This window comes from Falco cherrug, chromosome 1 (assembly GCF_023634085.1).
Source record: "Falco cherrug isolate bFalChe1 chromosome 1, bFalChe1.pri, whole genome shotgun sequence".
NCBI lineage: Eukaryota > Metazoa > Chordata > Aves > Falconiformes > Falconidae > Falco > Falco cherrug.
The window spans coordinates 100,666,563-100,691,374 of NC_073697.1; the positions used below are offsets into that span (position 1 = coordinate 100,666,563).

At 57.0% G+C, this 24,812-nt stretch overlaps 2 protein-coding genes across 3 annotated transcripts in view; both read left to right on the forward strand.

The window, feature by feature from the left end:
• Window positions 1-17,192, forward strand: part of POLE (DNA polymerase epsilon, catalytic subunit) — a 29,436-nt gene extending 12,244 nt beyond the window's left edge. For both annotated transcript variants that reach the window (XM_055712194.1, XM_055712204.1), the window contains 28 exons: window positions 383-475; window positions 728-872; window positions 1,392-1,549; window positions 3,048-3,243; window positions 3,964-4,178; window positions 4,469-4,571; window positions 4,766-4,846; window positions 4,919-5,041; window positions 5,129-5,347; window positions 5,671-5,880; window positions 7,036-7,179; window positions 7,528-7,668; window positions 9,899-10,052; window positions 10,140-10,246; window positions 11,075-11,251; window positions 11,623-11,846; window positions 11,993-12,213; window positions 12,807-13,011; window positions 13,452-13,625; window positions 13,919-14,044; window positions 14,577-14,709; window positions 14,823-15,006; window positions 15,132-15,263; window positions 15,370-15,563; window positions 15,778-15,978; window positions 16,260-16,385; window positions 16,511-16,600; window positions 16,829-17,192. In XM_055712194.1, coding sequence (XP_055568169.1) covers window positions 383-475; window positions 728-872; window positions 1,392-1,549; window positions 3,048-3,243; window positions 3,964-4,178; window positions 4,469-4,571; window positions 4,766-4,846; window positions 4,919-5,041; window positions 5,129-5,347; window positions 5,671-5,880; window positions 7,036-7,179; window positions 7,528-7,668; window positions 9,899-10,052; window positions 10,140-10,246; window positions 11,075-11,251; window positions 11,623-11,846; window positions 11,993-12,213; window positions 12,807-13,011; window positions 13,452-13,625; window positions 13,919-14,044; window positions 14,577-14,709; window positions 14,823-15,006; window positions 15,132-15,263; window positions 15,370-15,563; window positions 15,778-15,978; window positions 16,260-16,385; window positions 16,511-16,600; window positions 16,829-16,939 — 4,387 coding nt within the window. In that variant the 3' untranslated portion in view covers window positions 16,940-17,192. The remainder of the gene's footprint in view (window positions 1-382; window positions 476-727; window positions 873-1,391; window positions 1,550-3,047; window positions 3,244-3,963; window positions 4,179-4,468; window positions 4,572-4,765; window positions 4,847-4,918; window positions 5,042-5,128; window positions 5,348-5,670; window positions 5,881-7,035; window positions 7,180-7,527; window positions 7,669-9,898; window positions 10,053-10,139; window positions 10,247-11,074; window positions 11,252-11,622; window positions 11,847-11,992; window positions 12,214-12,806; window positions 13,012-13,451; window positions 13,626-13,918; window positions 14,045-14,576; window positions 14,710-14,822; window positions 15,007-15,131; window positions 15,264-15,369; window positions 15,564-15,777; window positions 15,979-16,259; window positions 16,386-16,510; window positions 16,601-16,828) is intronic.
• Window positions 17,193-19,665: 2,473 nt separating this feature from the next.
• LOC129735282 (apelin receptor A-like) lies at window positions 19,666-23,861 on the forward strand. Its single transcript, XM_055700998.1, has one exon. The coding sequence runs from the start codon at window positions 22,429-22,431 to the stop codon at window positions 23,821-23,823; it is 1,395 nt and encodes a 464-aa protein (XP_055556973.1). The 5' UTR covers window positions 19,666-22,428; the 3' UTR covers window positions 23,824-23,861.
• The last annotated feature ends 951 nt before the right edge of the window (window positions 23,862-24,812 follow it).

Here is a 24,812-nt window from a genome sequence, read left to right on the forward strand (position 1 = left end):
GAGTCTCCCTGCTGGGTGATGCTGGGGTCCTCTGGAGAGGACCCTTGGAAACTGGGATTGTTCTAGGGAGACTGTCACTTGCTGCTTCTGCAGCACCAGGATGAAGGTGAGTGCTGCCTGCAACACTCTTCTCGCTTCTACCAATGACTTCTCATCCTAGAGACTCCTGCCAGACATTAAGTGTTGGGCATAAGTGATGGGAAGCCTGTCTGTTAGTGGGTGTCCAGCTTTTCTGAAGCATCATAACTAGGCCAAGGAGAACTATATACTGAGGGCCAGTGTTGATGGGTTTCTTGCCCTTCTTACTCTGGAAGTCCTCCTGCCCTTTCTGTAGCTGGGTTTGGGAGGGAGTGCTTCATGCTCTTCATTCCTCTGCTCACAGAGCTCGCTGGTACTCCATGGAAATGGCTGGCATCGTATGCTTCACAGGAGCGAATATCATCACTCAGGCCAGGGAACTGATCGAGCAGATTGGGTGAGTATGTGCTGAGCTGGGGAAGAAAGGTCTGTTTGCATCTGGGACAGATCTGGGAGCACATTGAGCTTTTATCAGTCAATGTTGAAGATTCAGATTTCTGGCACTGGTGTGGTTATTCTGTTGTATTGTGAGGGTTTTCTTTGCAGAAGGGACCAAGTGGATGAAACAGGCTGCTTTTGCCTTTATGTGGGACACAGAGCTGATCCTCACCCATCATACGCTCTCCTGACAGTGACCTTCCTTCTTTAGGAGACCTCTGGAACTGGATACTGATGGGATTTGGTGTGTCCTCCCCAACAGTTTCCCAGAGAACTTTGTCATCAAGTCAACCAATGCCAAGAAGCCAAAGGTGACAATCTCCTACCCAGGTGCCATGCTGAACATCCTGGTGAAGGTGAGCTTTGTACCCATCCCGGCCAGCTCTAAGTCTGGGGAAAAAGGAGGTGGAGGACTGATGATGGAGGAGGGCCTCTCCCATCTCTGCACCCTGTGTAGTGAGTGGGACGTTGGGGCTGATGGTTCTGCTTGCTGCACAGCTGCTCTCTGCCCCAGAGACCACCTGACAGCAGAGGGAGAGGCTCTGATGTGCCTGCAGCAGAGAGGGTGGTGTGTAAGAGGCCAGGGCTGATGCATGCTCACCTGTGCAGGCTGGGAATCTATACTAGAGCAAGGTCCAAACCCATCCTCTGCTTGCTCCAGGTTCTTTAAGACAAAATAACATAATTTTAGGGTCCAAAGCATTTTTCTTTTCAACAGGCAGGTTAGATGTCTTGATTTTTGAGTCCCAAACTGTGCTGTAGCTTTCAGAGGGGTGGTCAGTGTTCCCTTTGGGCAGGGTGTGCCCAGGGGGCATCTCCTGGTGTAACCAGCCCAGCTGTTGAGTGAAGCTGTTCTCCTGGGGCTGTGCCCATAGGAAGGCTTCACAAATGATCAGTACCAGGAACTACAGGACCCAGCCTCTCTCACCTATGTCACACGCTCGGAGAACAGCATCTTTTTTGAAGTGGATGGACCGTACCTGGCCATGATCCTCCCAGCTTCCAAGGAGGAGGGCAAGAAGCTGAAGAAAAGGTGAGACTTCAAGCTTGAAATATTATCAGTTTCCCCAGGTAACAGATTGAGGGTCTGTTTCCCTTCATGCATGCAGGGTACGTTGGTCCTTGCATCTGGAGCTGGCAACATGCTTGATTTGCTGGCTTTAAATGGGAAGTTCCTTACACTAGATTGTCTTTGAATCCAGTTATACACTTGCCTCCAGTGCCACGCTATGGCAATAAATTCTAGAAGATAACAGCAAACCAACGTTTCTCCAACTTGGTGACCAGACATGATCTCCTTGTTTGGCTCTGAGGTGTGCTGGAGAACTTTGACTTTCCTTCTGAGGACTTCCAATGCTGTTTATATTGAAGTGAATCCGTTTAAATTCACCAATTCCTGCCTTCCCAGCTCTCAGGAGTTCACAGACCTCCAGTAATGCTTCTCCTAGATGTTTCCCCTTCTCTGTCTGGAAGAAGGAACAGGTCCTGCCGTTATTGTCAATTTACTGGGTAGTTGTACTCAAACTTCACTGATCTCCTCCTAAATGGGAACACAAGCTAGAGCAGTAGCAACCACTAGCTGGAGGGGTGCCCACAGACCTGGGTCTGGCTCCCAGAAATGCTCTCTGCCCTCCTGCACCCTCTGTCCTTACAGCCTTGTGCTTAATGCCCCCTTGGATGAGCTTCAGCACCCACCATCTCCTGTCGGTGCCTTTCTGCAGGCAGCGATTCCCTGCCACAGGAGTTGAGGTCATGCCAGGAGCTGAGCAAGCTCTGTTCTTAGGAATGTTCTCTCGGGGGCCCGTTGGTTTCTTTTAGTGTGGGGATGATAGCAAGTACATTTATTTATTGGTCACTCTCCAACTAAAACAGCCTGGAGGTGGCTAGCAGGCACCATGGTCAGTGAAGGAAGAAAAGGCTGTGCTCACAGGAACGTGGTCGGGTGGGAGAAGGGCTGGCTAAGTGATACAGGCTTGAGTATCCCTTCTCTTCTCTTAGCTGATGCTCCCATGCATTTTTTCTTGAGATGTACAAATATTTGGGAGAGCTGGGAAATTAAAGGGAAAAAAAAAAGGGGGGGGGGGGGAAGATAAAAGGAGAGAGGGTGTAGTGTTCCTGTAGTCATGTCATGGCTACATCCAGTTTCCTCTGAACTCCTTTGCCAGTGTGTGAGCTGACAAAGTTTCCTTCTTTTCTCTAAACCTCTTCCTAATGTCTTCCTCCATCCATTTCCCCACCTGGGGTCTCGCCTCCCGTCCTTTAATTGCATGCATTAGGATCATTCTCCCAATGTGTATGGATGAGCTGGGGCACAAGCTGGCATGCTTTTGCAGACCAAGTTGTAAGAGTGGGTAGAGCACCTCTAGATGTTCCAAGATGATCCTAGTGTTGAGCAGTGCAGCTCTGCTGAACGCGCCAGGTGGCAGCATGGTGGCATGGGGAGAAGCATCCTGGCAGGAGGGGCACCAGTGGCATCCTGGAGTATGTGTCCCTTGGTGCAGGCCAGGTTTTGCCCAGGCTCTATCCCCTAGGTATGCAGTATTCAATGAGGATGGGTCCCTGGCCGAGCTGAAGGGATTTGAGGTGAAGCGCCGGGGCGAGCTCCAGCTGGTGAAGATATTCCAGTCTTCTGTATTTGAAGCCTTTCTCAAAGGCAGCACCCTGGAGGAGGTCTACGCTTCTGTGGCCAAGGTGGCCGATTACTGGCTGGATGTGCTCTACAGCAAGGTAAGCGCAGTTCAGCATGTCTGTGCTCCCAAGGTGGAGCCAGAGAAGAAGTGGCAGAGCTAGTCAGGCACTGTGGGGAGGGTGGACTTCACTTGTGCAGAGTGGTGGTCCGCTGTGCCTCTGATGGTCAATTCCATCATATTCCTGCTGCTTCGGTTCTCTAGGGCTGCCGTCTTTCAGTGCGAGGGCTCTTCGTTCGGGTGTAACTGTGGGTGAGCAGTGTCCTTCTGCAGTCATCTCCTTAATGGAGCTGGTTTGGTGGCCCTCGTACCCCTCAGACACTGGCTGAGAGCATTTGCTGAGGCAGGGAATGACGGAGCCACTTGCCTGGGGAGTGTTTTATGAGAAGCATGGAGCCATCAGCTATACAATAACTGGGGAGAGCAAAGAAAATGTAAGAAACTGGGGGGTGAGAGAGACTGAGAGCGTGGCTGGGTCCTTCCATTTTGCAGTGACCTTGTACAAGTTCTTGGTGAGCCTAACTTGTGTGTGCTGCATAAAGCAGTGCTGCCACCCCTGTGGCATAAACCGATGCAAGCCTAGGATCCATGCTCTCCCTTTTCGGTAGGTCACGTCATGTCAGCAGCTGCAACAGGGAACAATTCCCAGGTTCCCCGTAAAGAGCCACATTGGCTGGGTGCAAGCACTCCCCATATCTGACAGCAGCAAGGTTCAATCATTAGGTTCTCACTAGCTTTGTGGTTTTTTCCTCCCCCTCAGGCTGCCAACATGCCTGATTCGGAGCTGTTTGAGCTGATCTCGGAGAACCGGTCTATGTCACGCAAGCTGGAGGACTACGGGGAGCAGAAGTCCACCTCCATCAGTACTGCCAAGCGCCTGGCCGAGTTCCTGGGGGACCAGATGGTGAAGGATGCAGGGCTGAGCTGCCGGTTCATCATTTCCAAGAGACCAGAAGGGTCTCCAGTCACTGAGAGGTAACTCCGTCTTGAAGGGCCCAGGATTTTTAAGTGTGGGTGCAAGCAAAAGGGGAAGGGCAGAATAGCAGGAGGCGAGTGAGCCAGGGTGGCGTGGCCAAGCAATCACCCGTCTGCCATCTCAGACTGAGCAAGGCTAGTGATGAGTACTGCTGTTACGACCACTGCGTGGTGGTCTCACAGGGGTAGGAAGAGAAGCTTTGGAGGGTCTCTGCAGGCTGGGAGAAGGGATAATGTGCTGCCAGGACCTTGCTCTGGGTGGGTAATAAGTGCTTCACTGCCTTCCCCAGGGCCATCCCTCTTGCCATCTTCCAAGCTGAGCCCAGTGTGCGCAAACACTACCTCCGAAAATGGCTGAAGAGCCCTTCGCTGCAGGACTTCAACATCCGTGCAGTGAGTGGCGCATCCCTGCAGGTGGCCCCTGCTCCAGGACAAGGGCTCATCCCTTCAGGGGCCCAACCAGGGCAGAGGCTACTCATGCTTGTGAAGTGGGGTGCTGGGGGTGGGGGTCCCAGGGAGATGCTGGATCCTGTGTCTAGTGGCCTGCTCAGCTTTCTTTGCTACCTGCTGCTCTGCCTTCTTCACAGATCCTGGACTGGGACTACTACATTGAGAGACTGGGCAGCACCATCCAAAAAATCATTACTATTCCCGCAGCCCTGCAGCAGGTACAGAGATGTGAGGGGGCAGGAGGAGGGCTTTGGTCAAGGGGCTCAGTGTGATTTGGAGATGCTCTCCAGGTAAAGAATCCAGTGCCACGGGTCCGGCACCCAGACTGGCTCCACAAGAAACTCCTGGAGAAGAACGATGTGTACAAACAGAAAAAAATCAATGAACTCTTCACTTCCGAAGGCAAGAGACAGGTAAAGAGGGCAACAGAAATGTGCTGGCTGTGCTGGTGGGGTTCTTCTGCAACCCATGTCCTCCTCCTTTTGTCCTTGCTCCCTCAGGTCCTTGCCAACCAGCCCCCGGAGGGGACGCCCAGCTCACAGATGGGTGACATAGAGGACTTTGGGGCTGCCAAGACCTGTCAACCACTGGTTCCCATCACAAATAAGCGGAAGCGAGTCCCTGAAGCAGAGGAAAGCCAACAGATGTCTCAGTACCTGGAGATGTCCCAGTCCTGGCGAGAGATCCTGGGTCCACCTCCGCCCCTGGGCACAACCAAGGTAGGTGAAGCAGACTGGGGAGGAGATGTGCAGATGGGGCTGTGCTTGCCCACCCAAGCAACTTGGCTGCTGCCAGGAACAAGATGTGGGTCTCCTGAAACCTTCTGCAGGCACATGGCTCAGGGCTACAAGAAATATGACCAGGAGATGGAGAAATATAACCACTGATGGAGAAAAGGCGGGTGGGGGTGGCTTCACAGCTAGGGCAGGAATGTGATGTGGGAGTGGGGGATGGAGGGCTCAGTTGTATGATGTAGTACTGTGGGGCTGGGAAGCCTGTGTTGGTTTCTGGCTCAACTCCTGCATGCTGTCACCCTGCTCAGGACGAGCAGCTGGTCTGGCTGCGTTACCACCAGAAGAAGTGGGAGCTGCAGGCGCGGCAGCGGCGGGAGCGGCGGAAGAAGCAGCGGCTGGAGGACAGTGGGGTGACAGCAGGTGGAGGAGTGGTCCGCGATGCTCTCTCCAAAGGGCTCAGTAGCTACCTGCGTAGGACAGCACGCAGCATCCTGGATTTGCCCTGGCAGATCGTGCAGGTACTGGGGAGGGGACCTACCGCAGAGGACACCCTCGGGGCTTAAGCCCTGAGTTTACACTGTGTGGCCAAACAGTGAAGTTCAAGGACTGCTGACCCCAATGCCACTCTGGTGTTAGCCCAGCTGGGGCGGCAAAGCCTCAGGCTCACGCATGTCTGTATGGAGCCCACATGGTCATTCTTGGGGTGAATCTAGGACATGTGTGTAGATCTGTCAGTGGGGCAGCTCTGGTTCAGCCTGTGGACAACACTATGCAGTAGTCACAGAACCACAAAAACACCAGCTGAGGTTGGAAGCAGCTCTGGGGTCCATCTGGCTGAACCCCCTGCTCAAGCAGGGCTACCTAGAGCCAGTTGCCCTAGACAGTGTCCAGATGGCTTTTGAGTACGTCCAAGGTATGAGACTCCACAACTTCCCTGGGCAACCTGTGCAAGGGCAGAGGGAACCTCCTGTGTTCGAGTCTGTACCTATGGCCTCTGGTCCTGCCACTGGGCACCAATGACAAGAGCCAGGGTCTGTCCTCTCTGCACCCTCCCTGCAGGTGTTCATGTAGATTATGTAGATTGATGAGATTCGTCCCACCTGAGCTTCCTCTGCTCCAGGCTTTCCTCTTATGAAAAATGCTCCAGTCCCTTCTTCATCTTTGTGACCCTTCACTGAACTCTTCACCATGCCCATGTCCCTCCTGTACTGGGGAGTCTAGCACTGGGCACAGTGTGCCTGTGATGGACCTAGGATTCCAGTGATATCTGGAAGCAGCCAACGTACAAACGCAGAGGTAGGGTGATGCCATCCAGGCATTTTCACAAATCCTCATTACGCATGGCCATCTGATCCCAGCCCCTTGTCACTCACTTCATCTTCCAGAAGGGCCTTCAGAGCTGCAGGCAGCTCTTGTGCAGGCAAGAGCCTGAGGTGGCATGGCTGACTTGGCTGACATCAAGGGTCAGCTTGAGTTGGCTGGGCCAGCCTTAGCCTGGGATAGTAGCAGGACACAGGGACTCCAGCGCTGAGATCAATGACTCTTCAAGCTGCCTGCTGTCTTTGTGGCCACCAGTGGCCATATAAATCCACATAGTGTTCCACAGCTTAGATGTAAGCACTGGCATTGGAGCTCCCTGCTAGCTCTTAACTTTGTACCCCCGTGTCCTGCAGATTGCTGAGACCAGCCAGCCTGGGCTCTTCAGGCTGTGGGCGATAATTGGGAGCAACCTGCACTGCATCAGGCTGAGCATCCCCCGTGTCTTCTACGTCAACCAGCGTGTCCCAAAGCCACAGGAGGGAGCAGCCTATAGGCGGGTGAGGACCTGCCCCTTCTGGAAGGGGAGACAGCCACCTGTGATGAGATAAGGTGTTTCACCTCTGCTGCAAGCAGATACTACAAGCATCTGCCTTGGAAGGCCTCACTCTCCCTCTCCACAGATGTACCTCATCCAGTCCCCCTGCTAAACGCAGCCTGCCCAGAAGGCAGGTTGTGGGAATTTGTTACATGCATGAGTGTAAACCACTGATTTCCTTAGAAGGGAGCACCAGGAGCTGGGCTGGCTCAGACCTCTGCTCCTTGCAGCCTTTAGAAGTACCCCAGCTCCTGGCAGTGGTGCCACATGGTGTGACATGCCCTGCTAAGCACCTCCCTTGCCTTGGCAGGTGAACAGGATCCTGCCACGCTCAAACATCGTTTACAACCTGTATGAATACTCTGTCCCAGAAGACATGTACCAAGAGCACATCAATGAAATCAATGCAGACCTCTCTGCTCCGGACATTGAGGGAGTGTATGAAACACAGGTAACTCTTCCAGGTGCTTGTCTTTAAGGGTTGCTGAGTGGCAGCTCATTAGCCTGAGTGCCAGTGGTGCAGGAGGACACCTGGCACTTAAAAATTCAACAACTTGGTGAGATACCAAGAATCAAAGACCCTGCACAGCAGAGTACTGGGGAATATACTCACGTTTGCATGGGCAGAGATACTGCGTATCAGCATGTGGCTTAAGGCATGTCAGGGAAAGGGGGTTCGGTTTATTTGGGGGAAGGCAGGCATTTAAGCAGGAAGAGTGATCTTCCTCCAAACCAAACCTGCACCATGCTGCTGGTGTTTGAACCAGAAAAGATAAGGGATATTTAGAGTATAGATAGGGGAAAACCCAACATGTGTGGAGTCATACCTAGATCGGGGTGCCCTGTCCCCTAAAATGAAGTTATAAAAGCTTTAGAAAGAAGAACAGGATAAAACTTGAAAGTTTGGGAAGAGCAAGAACAACCTAAACAAAGTTCAGCACAAAGCAATCAAGCCAAAATTAAATTTACCAGGGCTATTAATGCTGAAACCCTGAAAATGAGAGTGGGAAACTGGAGTGCCTGCTTCTAATGAGGACACTGGTTTGTTCAGCAGCTCAGAAAATCCTGGTGACAGGAATTTAATCAAGATGACATTGTAGCGCCAGGATCTGACATACATGGAAGTGGCGGAGTAGGTTGCACACCATTTTAAGAGTGGAGCTATATATTAAAGGAAGCATGACAAGTAAATTTGCTACTGAATTGAAACTTAAAATTATTATGGATCAAAAGTCTTTGCCTAAGTGGGACAAGCTTGGTGTGAATGGTGCTGCTATTAGCTACAAAATGCTTTCTGAGATGCAAGAGGCTGCAAGGGCAAAAATAACATAAAGTTGGAAGACCAGCTACCAAAGTTAGTGGTATAACCTGGGAAGTGTTACAGTGGGGCATGGTGAAAGAAACCCTTTTTAGCACTTTACTGCTTTTAGAAAATTTGGATAAATGTCCCACAAGGCAAGGCACAACTCTTAGTTTAGTAAGCAGTGCCCAAAATTTATTTCAAACTACTCTGCCAAAGTGACATGTACACAAATTCATCATACCTGCAGGAGATCTTCTGGTAGCAAACCCAAGTCCTCTCCACTACCATAGTGTTTAGCAAGTGGGGCTAAGTAAAATCAAGCAGCGGCTAGCTAAGAGGAAATTAAAATTATCAACTGAAGTAAAACAAGGAGCATGAAGATATTTTAAACATGTAAAAGGGAGCAAGATGATTGAGGGGCTGCAGCATGTCTTGCAGGGGGAGGCTGAGCAAGCTGGCGCTGTTTGCTATGGAGGGGAAGATGCTCAGGGGACCTTCTTGATGGGAGGAATAAAGAAGCGGAGCCAGACTCTTCTCGGTGGTGCACAGGGAAGGAATGGCAGGCAGTAGGCACAAACTGAAATGTGTGAAACTCTGTGTAAGCATCAGAAAAAACTTCTGCGATGGTGGTCAGGCAGGTAGCCCAGAAGGAGATACAGAGAACCCAGATGGACACAGACCTGGGCAGGGAAAGACCTGTCTTGATCTTTAAACATCTGCAGTGCAATTCTGAGCACAGTCTCCAAAAAATGTAGTGGGATTAACAGAGGAGAATGGTGAGGAGGATGCGAGGATGGGAACAGCTTCCTTGCAGGGGTGGGGCTTAAGGACATAGGAATGCTTTGGCTTGCTAAAGAGATCTGAAAATGGGGGATGTGCTCTAGGGGTCTATAAAGTCAAAACTGACATGAGGGAAGCGTGATTAGGTGAGGAGCGTTTATGGCTTCTTACAGCAAGTCATTCAGGTGCCTTTTGCAGCAGTGGAGTTTGCAGCTGTAGGGTTGATTAAACAGGGCAAATCAGTGGTGGATCTCCCTCTGTGCCAATTATTTGGTGGTTCAGGTGAAGGTTTTGTCTCAAAGGAGAGCCAAAACACAAGTTGCAGATCTGTGAGATTGCCCAGATAGCCACACATCCTCCAAAGTACCTGCTGCTGCCCTTGATGGTGGGATCCGAAGCTAGGTAGGAATGCAGGTGAATTAAGAAACCTGTTCTGTGTCTCCAGCACTGACAAGGGTGATAATACCAAACTCATGCTGGAGGCACCTCTGGTATGTCCTACCTGTGGCTTTTAAGCTGTGTCATTCTAGGCTTGAAACACCCAAAAGGACTTTGGTAGCGGAATGTTGTTCCACCGTGTCTCTCCCCGTTGTTACAGGTGCCACTCCTCCTCCGTGCCCTGATCCACTTGGGCTGTGTGTGCACAGTCAGCAGGCAGCTGGTTGGGCACCTGGCAGGGCGAGAGACTGAAACTTTTGACATTGAGCACCTGGAGATGCGCTCGCTGGCCCAATTCACTTACCTGGAGCCAGGTGAGGCACCCTGGGAGAGATGCTCCTGGCACACCTGGGACCTGGTGCCCACGGGCACCACTGACACTGTATGCTGTGTCCCCCTAGGGAGTATTCGTCACATCTACCTCTACCACAGCTTCCAGGGCAGCAAGGCACTCTTGGGTCTCTTCATCCCCTCGCAGCGCAAGGCTGCTGTCTTTGTGATGGACAAGGTAAGGTGGGACTCCAGAGGCTGGGGGACTCGGGATGCTGGTGGATGAAAAGCCAGACATGACCCGGCAGGGTTTGCTGGCAGCCCAGAAAGCCAACCATGTCCTGGGCTGCATCCCCAGCAGCATGGCCAGCAGGGCGAGGGAGGGGATGCTGCCCCTCTGCTCTGCTCTCGTGAGACCCCACCTGCAGCGCTGCGCCCAGCTCTGGGGTCCCCATCAGAGGAAGGACGTGGACCTGTTAGAGGAGGGACACCTCCTGTGAGGACAGGCTGAGAGATTTGGGGTTGTCCAGCCTGGAGAAGAGAAGGCTCCGGGGAGACCTTAGAGCAGCCTGCCAGTGCCTGACGGGGGCTTATGAGAAAGATGGGGACAGACTTTTTAGTAGGGGCTGTAGCAATAGGACATGGGTTAATGGTTTTAAACTAAAAGAGGGTGTAGATTCAGGTGAGATAAAAGGAAGAAATGTTCTACTGTGAGATAGTGGAACACTGGCACAGGTTGCCCAGGGAGGTTGTAGGTGTCCCATCCCTGGAAGGGCTCAAGGCCAGGCCGGACGGGGGGAGCTCTGAGCAGCCTGATCTAGTTGCAGATGTTCCTGCTCGTTGCAGGGGGGTTGGACTAGATGGCCTTTAAAGGTCCCTTCCGACCCAAACCATCCTATGATTCTACCCTGGGGGTCAGGCAACAGGAGATTTCTCCACGCATCGCACATCCCTGCTGCAGTTTGGCAGGACTAGTGGAAGGCATCACATGATATACAGAGGGGAGAGGACTGCGCAGGCTGGGGTCCCTCTCCCCCAGCTCCAACCTGGTCCCCCTTGGGTGCAGGTGCGCAGCAACCAGATGCCGAATCTCACCACCCTGTTCTCAGCGGAGCGCAGTGCACTGCTGGAAAAGGTGGGTGAAGACCTGCTGCCCCCAGACAAGCACACCTTTGAAGTGCGTGCCGAGACCGACCCCAAGGCCATCTACAGAGCCATCCAGCGGCTGCTGCTGGGCTACAAGGTGAGATGAAGGCGTGAGGAAGATCCCCATGGGACCTTGTCCACGCAGGCATGTGGGAAGGGGAGAATGCTGTGGAAGGCACTGGTGCACCATTTCCTACAGCGCCTGTATGTAGCTGCTGGCCCGAAGGTCAGGGTTAGAAGTGGGTGTTGCTCAAGGGCTTTGCCTTGCTTGGGCTGGCTTGCCTAGGGTAGTGCCAGCAGTGAGGTTACCTCAGCATCTCCCCTCATCCCTGTGCTCAGCTGGAGAGCTGGTTGCATGGAGGTGGGTGCTTCAGAAGTGCTGGGTTGTGCTGTCCCCACCATGAGGTTTCCTGCTGAGCAGAGACACTCGCTGGAGAAGTGCACCAGGACATGTCCTCCTTCATGCAGGACGAGCACCGGGGCCCCACACTGGTTGCTGTGCAGTCTAACTGGGACCTGAAACGGCTGGCAAGTGGAATCCCCATCATCAAGGAGTTCCCTTTGGTCCCCATCCGGCTGGTAGATGACATCAACTACTCGGTCCTGGACTGGCAGCGCCATGCTGCCCGCCGCATGATCCGCCACTACCTCAACCTGGACACCTGCCTCTCCCAGGCTTTCGAGATGAGCAGGTGCCTGGGGTGGCCATGTTTCCCTGGGGCTGCTGTGCCCTTGGTGGGACCACAGGAGGCTGCCTCATTCCTGGAGAGGACAGACGGGGGCCCCTGTCTTTGCAGCAGCGCTAAGCCCAATGACCATTTGCCTGTCCGTGCCCCAGGTACTACCACATCCCCGTTGGGAACCTCCCTGATGACATCTCTACCTTTGGCTCTGACCTGTTCTTCTCACGCCACCTTCGTCGTCACAACCACTTGCTGTGGCTCTCGCCCACGGCCCGCCCGGACCTGGGGGGTAAGGAGGCTGATGACAACCGCCTAGTCATGGAGTTTGATGAAAGAGCCTCCGTGGAGATAAACAACCCTGGCTGCTACTCCACAGGTGAGGAGGAAGTAGGGTGGTAGCACTGAGTAGGGGCAGAGCTGGATCCTGCTCTGCAAGCCCTGTGGAGGGATGGATGCAGTCTCTAAAGAGTCTCTGTGTTGACAGTGGTCCCCAGCAGCTTTAAAGTTGCAGCAGTGATGTGGGCAAGGGGCATGTCCTGGGGGCAGGGAGGTCTCACCTGCAATTGTGTGCAGGCACCTGAATACACGCTTTTTCCCAGTTCATGGCCACGGACAGCAACACAAAGACCACCTGCAGTGTGTCAGCCCAAGGACAGACTAGCTCAGCTGGTAATACCTGGTTGACCCTAGGACAGGTCTCTCTCAAAGGGAGAAGCAGCTTGAGTGGTAGTCAGTTCTTCTGAGCTCCTCTGCTGCAGCTTCCAGAAAAAAACCCAGAGGGTTAGCAGATCTTGTTGAAAGACAAGTGCTGGTCAACACAGTCTAACCTGTGAAAGCATCTCCCCACTTGCTACAGCAACACCTATAGATTACCCTTATAACTGTGAAAAGCACTTCTGGCAGAGGGGCAGGGAGGATGTCCTCGTTTGTTGTTTGCCCTGCCTGCTGAGAGGTTGTGTTTGCTGTTAGTGTGTCTGGAGCTGGACATCCAGAGCCTGGCTGTAAACACAGTGTTGCAGTCCCACCACATAAATGACATGGAAGGAGGCTCCAGCATGAGCATCAGCTTTGACGTGATTCAGCAGGCATCCCTAGAAGACATGGTGACAGGGAACCAAGCTGCCAACATCCCAGCTAGCTATGATGAAACTGCCTTGTGCTCCAACACTTTCAGGTATGGCTCTAGAAGCTATCAGGAGATGGAACACCTGGTCTCCATCCTGGCAGGTCCTTTTCCAGGGTCCTGTCTCTCATTCCCTCCAGACTTATGCCAGCAATGGGGCTTGTGGAGTGCTCCCAAGTATAAATTCAGATCTCGAGGGCAGGGCAGGCATCTTCTCCAACAGGCTTTTGAAGATCCTGGGCTCAGAACTGCTTGGTGGCTCAGCCAGCAGATGTACAGGGATGTTGGTGAAGACTTTGTCCTTTCTTGTTTCTCCTTTCTTCATGCTCCACCAGGTTATAGAGGCACATATTTACCCTGTGGCTCATGGGCCAAGGGCTCACATGTCTCTGCTCTGGGTCCTCCAGCATACTGAAAACATGTTCCTGTCTGGAAGGGGGAAGGGGTTGCTCATGGCTGGTGGGGTGATGCTGGTTGCTGCTCCCTGGCAGGATCCTGAAGAGCATGGTGGTGAGCTGGGTGAAGGAGATCACGCAATATCACAACATCTATGCAGACAACCAGGTCATCCACTTTTACCGCTGGCTCCGCTCTCCTTCTTCCCTGCTGTATGACCCCGCGCTGCACCGCACACTCCACAACATGATGAAGAAGCTTTTCCTGCAGTAAGTGAGACCTGGAGCATGCCAGGCTGGTCAACGCAGAAGGGACAGGTGTGGCATTAGTGACCAGGGTGCTGCTGGCACCCACAATCACTCTCTGCCACAGCCTCCAGAGAGGTGGGCAGTAGGCTGGGCCTCCCATACTGTTCATACTGTGTGGTGAGCTCCTGTGCATGCCATCACTGATATGCATGACTCCTGACTGGGCTGGATCAGCATGTCCTCCAGAGGTTGCATCTGCTCCTTGGTCTTTGCTTTCCTGCCTGCTGACTCGTGCTATTGTGCCCTGCCTGCAGGCTGGTGGCCGAGTTCAAGCGTCTGGGCTCCTCAGTGGTTTATGCCAACTTCAACCGGATCATTCTGTGCACCAAGAAACGGCGCATCGAGGATGCTATCAGCTACATGGAGTACATCATCAACAGGTGGGATGTGCTTGCCTAGCTCGGCCTGGAGGTGAAGGCTTTCAGATGATGGAGCTGAGGCGGGGCTTGGGGCCAGGAAGGAAGATGCTGATTTTTTTGCCTTCTGATGTGCCTCAGCACTGAACTGATGGGGTTTTTTTTCCTTTGGTGAAGCTACTGAAGGGACAAAGCTTCCCAGTTTTCTTGCTGTCATGCCTGGAGTAGGGAACTGTCCCTTAGCTGTCCTCTATAGGTAGTATTCCAAGAATACCCATAGGATTCAATCCAGAAGAGACCTTCAAGAGAACCTAAGGTGCCCAGCACCTCATCCCCTAGCTGGGTCTCAGCATCCCAGCCATGGTGCAGGCACCAGAATAGGGACCCAAGATTCCTTGGGCATGGCTTCCCCTGGGGTGCCCAACAGCGGATGGGAGAGGGGAACCCCCTTTCTCCTTGCCAGCACCACCTCCTTCCCAAGCTGTTCCACAGAGAAGGCTCCGAACTACTAGGGACAATGCCAACGCTGTGGCTGACTGCAGTCTCTTTCCTCCAGCATCCATTCCAAGGAGATCTTCCACTCCCTGACCATCTCCTTCTCCCGCTGCTGGGAGTTCCTGCTCTGGATGGATCCAGCAAATTATGGAGGTATCAAAGGAAAAGTGAATCCTTGCATCCACTATGGGGAGGTAAGAGACAGAAAGCGGTCAGTCCTCCCAGAAGCAGGGTGCTGGGGGCTGAGCTGAGTAGGGAGGTGCTGGCTGGGCATGAGGAGCTACTGTGATGTCACTGGCTCCTCCAGAAGGACACCAGCAAGAGGCAAGCATTGGAGGAGGAAGACAGCGAGGAAGAGGTGGCAGTGGAGGAAGAAGAGGAGGAGGAAGGGGAGCCGAACGTGGAAGAGCAGCTGGAGAACAGCTGGAACATCGCACAGTTCCTGCCCCAGGCTGCCTCCTGCCAGAGCTACTTCCTGATGATCGTGTCAGGTGAGCTGTCCCAGCGAGGGGACAAGGGGATGGGGTTGCTCGTGCCTCCCTGGTGCCAGGGAGAGCCTGCAGCAAGGTGGCTGCTGGTGTGGGCTGGAGCTGGAGCCTTGCCTGTTTCTCCCCAGCCTACACTGTGGCTGTGTACCACAGCATGAAGGAGGAGCTGCGACGCAATGCCCCTGGGAGCACCCCCATCAAGAGGAGGAGCACCAGTCAGGTGTCCCAGGAGGCACTGGGGGAGATGGGGGCCATGCCTGGTGAGTGCTGAACCATGGGGGTAGTCCTGGTGCTGGCAGAGCCACTCACCTTACTGTCCTGATACGCCATCATACGGCTGAAGCACTGTCTTCTCTGTCTCTCTAGGCATGATCGCTTTCTCGCAGGACTACGTGGCCAATGAGCTCACCCAGAGCTTCTTTACCATCACCCAGAAGATCCAGAAGAAGATGGCTGGTTCTCGTAACACCAGTAAGCCGTCAGACTTGTTCCCGGTGCTGCCTGGCTCCTACTTGCCACTCAACAATCCAGCTCTGGAGTTCATCAAATATGTTTGCAAGGTCAGCATGGTGGGCCAGGCCCCCTTTCTAAGGGTTTGCAGCCAGGGCTCAAATTCTGGTCCTTGGCTATGGCTCAGATTTGCCACGGCTTCCATCCAGGAGTGATCTACAACCAGTTTGTCTTGCCCATCCATATGAGGTCACGAGGATATGAGCTGTCCCAGTGAGGACACTCTCCTCTGCTGGTAGGCTCATCTGGCTCTTATTCTTGTAGGTCCTATCCCTGGATGCCAACATAACCAACCAGGTGAACAAACTGCGCCGGGACCTGCTGCGCCTCATCGAGGTGGGCGAGTTCTCAGAAGAAGCCCAGTTCCGGGACCCTTGCCGCTCCTATGTACTCCCTGAAGTTATCTGCAGGAACTGCAACTTCTGCAGGGACTTGGACCTGTGCAAGGACCCTGCCGTCTCCCAGGTGCAGCCTCTTTTCCTGGGGACACCAGAGGCCCCAGCATGGCAATGCTGGAGGCGGGTCAGTCACATTCCCCATCTTCTCAACACCAGAGTTGCAGCTCTGCTTGCTGCTGGTGATCAGCTTCACCTAAAGGCTGTTTTCTGTTCACCTCCTTTTCTAGCAGCTCAGGTCTGAGTTGAGCACCTGTGGCTTAGGCTGATGCTGTGTCCTCTCCAGAAACTATACACAACATCTCAGTGCTTGGGACTCTTGGTGCTCAGCTCGTTCCTCTTTGCCCTTAGGATCGGTTGGTGCTGCCTGGCTGGGTCTGCCCCAACTGCCAGGCACAGTATGACTTCGATGCCATCGAAACAGCGCTGGTGGAAGCCCTGCAGAAGAAGCTGATGGCCTTCGTGCTGCAGGACCTGGTGAGTGTAGGGCTTCTCTACTCTGCCCCTCCCCCTGGCTGGTTGAGGCTGGACACATTCACTTTGCCCCTGGCAGAGGGGCTTGGCCTCGTCTCCTGTCACACCAAAAACTCCTTGGCCACCAGGTGTGCAAGAAGTGTCATGGTGTGAAGGAGACACACATGCCCGTGCACTGCAGCTGTGCGGGAGACTTTGCCCTCACCATCTCCTCCCAGGTATGCCTGCACCCTCTTGCCTGGCCCAGCCCCATGCCAGCAGCTCTTAGGGAGACAGCAAGGAGTCCCGCAGTGCCCCGTTTCTCCTCTGCCTCTTTTCTAACTGCTTATCCCCTGGGACCTGCTGTGCTGCCCTCTGCCCTACCAGCCCTGCCTGGCCCATCCCCCTGGAGCCCCTTGCTGCCCAGGAGTGCTAGGAAGCCTCCCTCTCTGCTCCTTTCTCCCCAGACTTTCATGGACCACGTCAACGTCTTCCAGAACATTGCCCGGCACTACAACATGGCCTACCTGCTGGAAACCATCGAGTGGCTACTGTGCAACAATGCCCAGCTCCAGTGAGGTGGTGGGCTGCTCTTCCTGCCTGCACCGTGCATCTCGCTGTGGGAGAACAGTCATGGACCACTTGGCCATGAGCCAGACCTCCAAGAAGCTGCACACCCCTCCTGCGGTGAGGGAGGGAAGGCAAGAGCTGTGCCAGGGACTGCTGTGGGGGTCTGGGGGCAGGAGGGGCTGGAACTGTGCTCCACAGGTCTGTGCTGGCCCCCAGGTGTGGTTTTAATGTTGTACTTCTATAAATAAATGGATTGTAGAAGGCAGGTGTGGTTTCTGGGGGGGTGGGAAGCAGGGTCTGTGGCCCCGTCTGGCAGGGAGCAGGGGGGGGGCAGGGGGCAGGGCCACGTGGGTGGTGGGTGAGCTGAGCCCAGAGCTCTTGCCCTGCAGTGAGACCTGGGCTGCTGTGGAGCAGTGGGAGGGGAGCGGGTCACAGCAGAAGCAGGGAGCTCCTGGCTGCTGCGGGGCAGGGAGCAGGTGGGACTTGCCCTGTGGGAACCCACGGAGGAACTGGCAGGGTCCGAGGGGCAGAAGCAGCTGACCAGGTCCGTGAGCAGGCCCCAGCTAGAGCAGGCATAGCAGGCGTGCCCAGAGTGCCCCAGGACTGGGTGTCCCGGGACTGGGTGCAGGGCACGAGCGCTCTCCCTGAGAGCTGTTCCTCCTGCTGCTGTCGACCCTCCATGCTGGATGCTGGCACAGCCATGGCAGACCCTGCTGCTCCCTGGAGGAAAGGGCTGGGTGCTGGCCAGGCTGGGCGGTCAGAGATGCTCCCCTCCCACCCTGCAGCCCTTCTGGAGACCCTGGGTACGGTGGGGGCAGGGCTCTGGCAGTGCAGCAGGCCCTGGGCTGCCTGCTGGGAAGTGGGGACCCAGAGAAGAACTGGGCTCTGGCAACAGGCTCCTGTCCCATCCCTGCCCACAGGGACGCCCTGGGCAACCCAGGCTGCTGGCAGGGCAGGGGCAGCCAGACCCCTGTGGAAGGGCCAGGGGGTGCAGGCCCAGGCGCCTGGAGATGCTCTCAGCTGCCATCAGGACAAACCAAGACACACACAGCAGCTCTGGCAGAGGAGCCCAGTGCGGTACTCGTACTGCGTGCACAGCCGGGCGGCAAGGGGCAGCTCCTGCCTGATGCAGCATCATGCCCACAGCTTTCCCAGGCAGGCCAGGTTCTGCACAGGGCAGAGGACCCCCAGGTGACCTAATGCACAGATGTCCTTGAGGTTCCCCCGCCAGCCTGGCGCAGGGAAGAGAGGCGGAGGGATGGAGGGCACAGCTGGTCTCCTGGTCCTGCAACTGCAGGGAACCGCTGGCCAGAAGCAGCCGTGAGGAGCCCTGGCAAGAAGCTGTGCTCAGTGCTGCAGAGGAAGGTGAACGCCCCGCGTGGACCTGTGCCCATCTGCCTGGGGGGAACACTCCTTCCAGCCCCCAGAATGGGCGATCCACTGTTCCCTGAGCCTGTAAGAAGACTTGTGGCCTGGCCCCCCTAGGGCTGCCATAGCTCCAGGGGACACCAGCGCTGCCCAACCACCTCCCTCCCTCCCTCCCCTGGAGGCACCTCAGAGGCTCCCCAGCATGGACATCTGAAACAGTTTTCTCCTTCTAGTAGGTTTCTCTCATCCCAAGTAGCCACTAAGATCTCCTCCAGCTGCCTCAGTTGTTGGGGGCTCTTTTGGAGGAAACTGCCTCCTCAGGGATCCACCTGAGACTGTTCCCAGGCACATCCCAGTCTTTTGACATCTTACAGGGACCTGAGATGCCGAGTAGCAGCCCCAGACTCTTCCAGGGACGCTACCTGAGAAGCTTTTCCTCTTTTGGAGGAAGTTGCCACTGCAATTTCCCCATGTGACAGCGATTTTAAGACCACCACTGCACATGGGCCCTTCCTTAACAATTTCTGTTGTAACCTGAAAAGAACCAAATATGAACCACCACCTACTGAATCACAGGATGGTTTGTGTTGGAGAGGATCTTTAAAGATCACCTTGTCCAACCTCTTCTGCTGCAGGCAGGGACACCACCCACCCCCACCCCCCACCCCCCCGGCCCCCAGCCCAGGCTGCTCCCAGCCCCGTCCAGCCAGGGATGGGGCACCCGCAGCTGCCCTGAGCAGCCTGTCCCAGCGCCTTGCTGCCCTCACAGGGAAGAATTTTTTTCCTAATTTCTTATCTAAATCTCCCCTCTTTCAGTTCGAAGTCTTTCCCCCTTGTCCTATCCCTACGTTTCCTTGCAAAATGTCTCTCCAGCTTTCTTGTAAGCCCCCGTCGGGCACTGGCAGGCTGCTCTAAGGTCTCCCCGCAGCCTTCTCTGACCCAGGCTGAACCGCCCCAGCTCTCAGCCTGTCCCCACAGAAGGGGGGCTCCAGCCCCCTGATATGTGTCCCACCTCTGGACTCACTCCTGCCCTTCTGATGTTGGGGACCCCAGAGCTGGGCGCAGCGCTGCAGGTGGGGTCTCACGAGAGAGAGCAGAGGGGCAGCATCCCCTCCCTCGCCCTGCTGGCCACGCTGCTGGGGATGCAGCCCAGGACACGGGTGGTTTTCTGGGCTGCCAGCAAACCCTGCCGGGTCATGTCTGGCTTTTCATCCACCAGTACCCCCAAGTCCTTCTCAGCAGGGCTGCTCTCGAGTCCCTTCATCCCCCAGCCTGTATTGATACTGGTGAGTGCCCTGGCCCAGCTGTCCAGGTTGTAGTGTTGCCCGTAACTAAGAAAAGATTAGTGACAAGTAGCTGAGAAAATATTAGCCACATACTCGTATTGAAACACCATCAGTGTGAACAGCCTGAATGCTGCAGCAGGGACTGCTGGCAGTATAAAATTTCCCTGCCTGGTTCTTGACCCCTCTGGAGAGGCTATGGCCCTGGAAAGCACACAAGCAGGATGCCAAGAGGAATCTTCCACCTCCACAGCATAGGCATGGGGAGATTTGCTGTGATCTCCATTCAGCTCATTATTCTGAGTCTGAAAGAGTAAATTGTTGCAGTTTCTCTTCTTGTAAAACCTGGCAGTAGACATCCAAAGCTTCTTCAATCACCATCTGAACTAGCAAGATTAGACCCCCCCAGAAGTCCTTGGCTATTCTGGGGTGCCATCACAGAGGGGTGGCATTGGTGTGAGGAAGGGCACCACCAGCCCATGGTCCAGGTTAGGGGACAAGCTGATTTCTTCTGTTAGACTAATTTGGAGTCTCTTCCTTGCAGCTTAAGAATTTGCACTGAAACCCACCGAACTGCCACCAAGTGCAGCAACCCTGCTGAGGAGGCACCAGCTGGGTGCTCACCTAGGGGAAGGCTGCAAGGGTGCTCTGGCTGGTGGAGCCCACCAGGGCCAGCAGCACAGCCCAAATCCTCCCCAGAAGCCTCATAGCCTCCGTCCTGCTGGGATGCACACAGCCGTGGCATGGGCAGCTCCATGGCATGGCTCTGGTTCCCCTCAAGTGCAATTTTAGGCTTCCCAAAAGGACGGCACGTGGCCACAGGAGCAAGCAGGTGGTGTCACGCACCCACTGCATGGGTCACCCAGCAGAGATGGTGGCTCTCAGGAATCCTCCATCATTCTTCAAGCAGGAAAAAGCCACCCACAGTCAAGGTAGCGCTTTCAGTTCAGCCACAGCCAGTGCAAAGGGACACAGGGGGCCCAGACAAGAGATGAGGCAGCTTGTCGGGGCCTCCCTTGCCTCCAGGCAAGACAAGCCCCCCTGCCCAAGCCTGGCTCTATGGGGTGTCTCAAGCTCCATCTGGGGACCACACCTGCACCTGGCTGGTGTCAAAGACAGTGGGTAGGGCCTGGAAACAACACAACCCTGTCCTGGGTGGTTGGGCTGGGGCAGTGTGAAATGCTTCACCTCCTCAGAGCATCACCTCCCCTGCACCTGTCACAGCTCCAGGTGGTGATCAGAGCTATCTCCATCTTCTCCGGTCCACCTCATCAGCCCACGGCCACAAAGACTTGAGGAGCCCTCCTGTGTGCATGTGCAGTACAGCCCCAGGATGTCCTCAGAGGCACCAACATGTCCTCACTGCCACCAGTGCCCCAGCACAGACACCACTGCCCACTCACAAGCTGCAGCAGGCGTGGGGCACCCTTCCTGCTCACCCTGCAGCCCCCTGAGACCCCAAGCTTCATGCAGCATGGCAGCTGAGGCTGAGGAAAGGCTATCCAGCATTAGGCACACGATACAGAAGATGAGGAAGACTGAGAAATGTCCCTGCTGCCCAGGGAGGTCCTCTTGTCTAGCTCCCAGGTACTTACCGACCATGGTCCAGGGTTCAGTTTGCCCACTTTCCACTGTGGGACAGGAACCACGCCCCTCCCAGTGAAGGAAAAACCTCTGCTGGGAGCAAGCAGCTCACCACAGCCCAGCACTCCCTCCCTGCTCCTGGTAATGCTGCAGCTGGCCACCCGCCACCTCGGGACCGATACAGGGAAAGTGTCTTCTGCAAGGCTCTCCTCAAACAAGGATGTTTTTACGGTGTGTCTGAGGAGGACAAGAAAGAAAAGAAAATTTATCTGAAATACAGAGACCAGGATCTGTAGGAAAACAGCCCACTGGAGAGACCTCACAGGTGCCGTTGGCTCTGGGTCTCCTGACAATCCTGTCTGTTCCTCACCCTCAGTGTGGCTGGGGAAGGGGAGAATAAGGATGCTTAGTGGTGCAGTCTCTCCAGGAATGTGTAAACACTTGACAAGGGGCCCTGCTGCCACCAGCTGCTGCAAACCAGGGTGCTGCCCAGAATGTGCAGCTAACCCAGCTGCAGTTTCAAAATGAAGTCCGCGCTCTCAACTGCAGCATCAGCCTCTCCTTCCCCCTTGTCTGAACCGAGCGATGCTAAGAGCCCCCGCCCCTCCTCCAGTGCATACTCACTCTCCCCCTATGCTTGGCATACAGAGATTGCTTTGCAGGCAGTGGCCACCTTCTCCCCATCACCAGCTCCAGTGGGAACAAGGACCTGACAGCTCTTACAACACACCGGCTGGGATGAACAAACTCGCTTCTGCCTTTGAGAAAACACACTAAAAGTGCAGGTCTCTGCAGAAAGCAGTGGGAAGGACACCCCACCCACCACCTCTCCTCCATTCCTCTGCACTCGAACCAGGAGGCAGGAGCAGGTCTGGTGCTGGAGGGAGCAGCTGGAAGGAGGCATGAGGTGCTAGTGGGGAGGTGGAGGGTGGCGCTTCACGAGGCCAGGATGCCCCGGGGCTTGCTTCACCTCCTTCCACCAGACCTCCACATCCCACTCGGCCAAGGCTACGCACCAGCACGGCAACACCAAGGAGCACCTAGTTCTACAACGCAGCGCTGATGCGCCCGGAGCTGGGAAGCCCACAGGCTCCCCACGCCGAGTGCTGCTGCTCTGCTTCCCTGCCGTGCTCACCGGGAGGGTTTTGCACCCGTTGCTTGCTGCATCCTCGACGGCTCGTCCTGCGCGATGCCGGCGCTCGGCTCCGACCTTCAGCCCCGGCACCGTGCCGGGCATCCGCTCGCCTTCAAAGGCTGCGGGGATGCGCATTTCGGGTGCGCTGGCACCGCAACCCCTCAGGGGCACCGCAACCCCTCAGGGGCACCGCAGGTGGCATCGTGGAGTTTATACCAAAATCCTCCCGCGCCCGCCTGCCGTCGCCCCCCGCCCATGGCGCTCGCTGCCCCGCGGGCCGCGCCCTGCTCCCGGCGCGGATAGCGGGGGCGGGCGGGGCGGGGGGCTGCTGGGCAGCTCCCAACGAGGGGGTCGGGGTCGGGGTCGGGGCGGGGGAGATGGTGCGCCGGGGCGGAGCGACGGTCCCCGGGCTGTCCCGCGGCGGAGGCGGGGCCGCCGGCCGCTTATAGCGGTGCGGCGGGGCTGGGGGCCGCCGGCCGCGATGGAGTACGCGGAGGCGGAGGAGTACTACTACGGGGAGGAGGTGGCGGGCAACGCGACGGGGGAGGCGTGCGAGTGGCAGGCGGACTGGGAGGCGTCCTTCTCGCTGCTGCCGCTGCTGTACCTGCTGGTTTTCGCCCTGGGGCTGTCGGGCAACGGGCTGGTGCTGCTGACGGTGTGGCGCGGCCCGCGGGCGCGGCGCCGCTCCGCCGACGCCTACATCGGCAACTTGGCGCTGGCCGACCTGGCCTTCGTGGCCACGCTGCCGCTGTGGGCCGCCTACACGGCGCTGCGCTTCCACTGGCCCTTCGGCGCAGCGCTCTGCAAGCTCAGCAGTTTCCTGGTGCTGCTCAGCATGTTCGCCTCCGCCTTCTGCCTGGGCGGCCTCAGCGCCGAGCGCTGCCGCGCCGCCGCCCCGCCGCCCCGCGCCGCCCCCCGCCGCCGCCCCGCCGGGCTGGGCCCGCTGGCCGCGCTCTGGGCGGCGGCGGCGGCGGCGGCGCTGCCGGCGCTGCTGCTGCGGGAGGCGCGGCGCGGCCCGCGCAACCGGACGCTGTGCGAGCTGGCGGCGGGCGGCGCGGGGCGGGCGGCGGCGCTGAGCTTGGGCGCCACGGCGGTGGGCTTCGCCGCGCCGCTGCTGCTGATGGCCGTCTGCTACTGCTGCGTGGGCGCCGCCGTCCGCCGCCACCTCCGCCCGCGCCGGCGGCTGCTGCGGCTGATGGCGGCGCTGGTGGCCGTATTCGCCGGCTGCTGGCTGCCCTTCCACCTGCTCAAGAGCCTCTTCGCGCTGGCGGCAGCCGGGCTGCTGGAGCTGCCCTGCGCGCTGCTGGGGCTCATCGCCCGCCTGCACCCCTACGCCACCTGCCTGGCCTACCTCAACAGCTGCCTCAACCCGCTGCTCTACGCCTTCCTCGACGGGCGGTTCCGCGCCCGCTGCCGCCTGCTGCTGGGGCAGCGCCGCCCGGCCGCCGCCGCCGCCGCCTCCTCGACGCCCAGCGGCCCCACGCAGCGCTCGGAGCTGCCCCCGGCCGGCACCAAGCTGTAGCGCCCGCGGCCACAATAAACGCCCTTTCCGCCGCCGGAGCCCGCTGCCTCCTTCCTCCGGCTGCGCTCGGCGCGGCGGCCCCCGCCCGGGCTGGGAGGGCAGGCGGAATCCGGAGGGGGGGGGGGCGGGACCCGCGGCTCCGGTCACCTGCGGGCGCCCCGGCCCCCGCCACAGCGCCAGGGACGGCTCTGGGCCTCCCGCCGGGGCCGCCGCTCTTGCCAGGCCGGGGGCAGCCCCTGTGCCCACCCCGCCCGGGGACGTGCCTCCCCCCCCCCCCCCCCCTCCCGCGGCGGGCCGGGGGGCGCTGGCTCAGCCGCCATCACCACCCAGCCAAGCCACGGCTCCGTCGGGGTCGGCCAGGCAGCGTCCTGTGCCCTGTGTGCCCTCGGGGCCCGGCCAGCCCGTGTAAGCCGTGCCTGGGGGCTGCTTGCAGCCAGCAGCGCCCAGGGGGCTGCCAAGAGCTGGGAGGGTGCGGGCGTGCTGCCGTCCCCCCCGGACAGGGCTGTCCCAGCGGGGCCCTGCAGACCACTGGACCCTGTGCTCCAGCAGCTGGGTGGGTTTTCCTTGAGCTCAGGCGAGCCAGCCTTTCTCCAGGCACCATCTGGCACTTGAAGTGTCCTCCAGGCAAACCCTTCCCATGTCCAAGGGGTGACACCTGGGCCCCTGGGTGTCTGCCTGCTGAACTGGTGCCAGGCGGGCAGCACCAGGGCTTTGGAGCGTTGCATTGAGTAGAAGAGTTGCCGATCCCACGCTGCTCAGGGTGAGCCTGCCCTGATGCGGGCTGTGGTGGTCTCTCATTTCTGGAACTCCATGGATGCATTGCCCCTTTCCAGCTGGCAACAGGCAGCCCTTCTGTGGAGCCTAATGGCCACCTCCGAGGGCTGAGCCCCTCAGAGGGTGCGGGCTCTTGATGGTACCGCTGTGGGTGCTGGGACAGGACCAGCCAAACCTTGTGGTGAGGACGCTGCCTCACCAGCGAAGCTGCACTA

Excerpts from the sequence above, each read along its gene's own strand:
- LOC129735282 (XM_055700998.1), top strand. The coding sequence starts at position 22,429 with ATGCGCATTTCGGGTGCGCTGGCACCGCAACCCCTCAGGGGCACCGCA.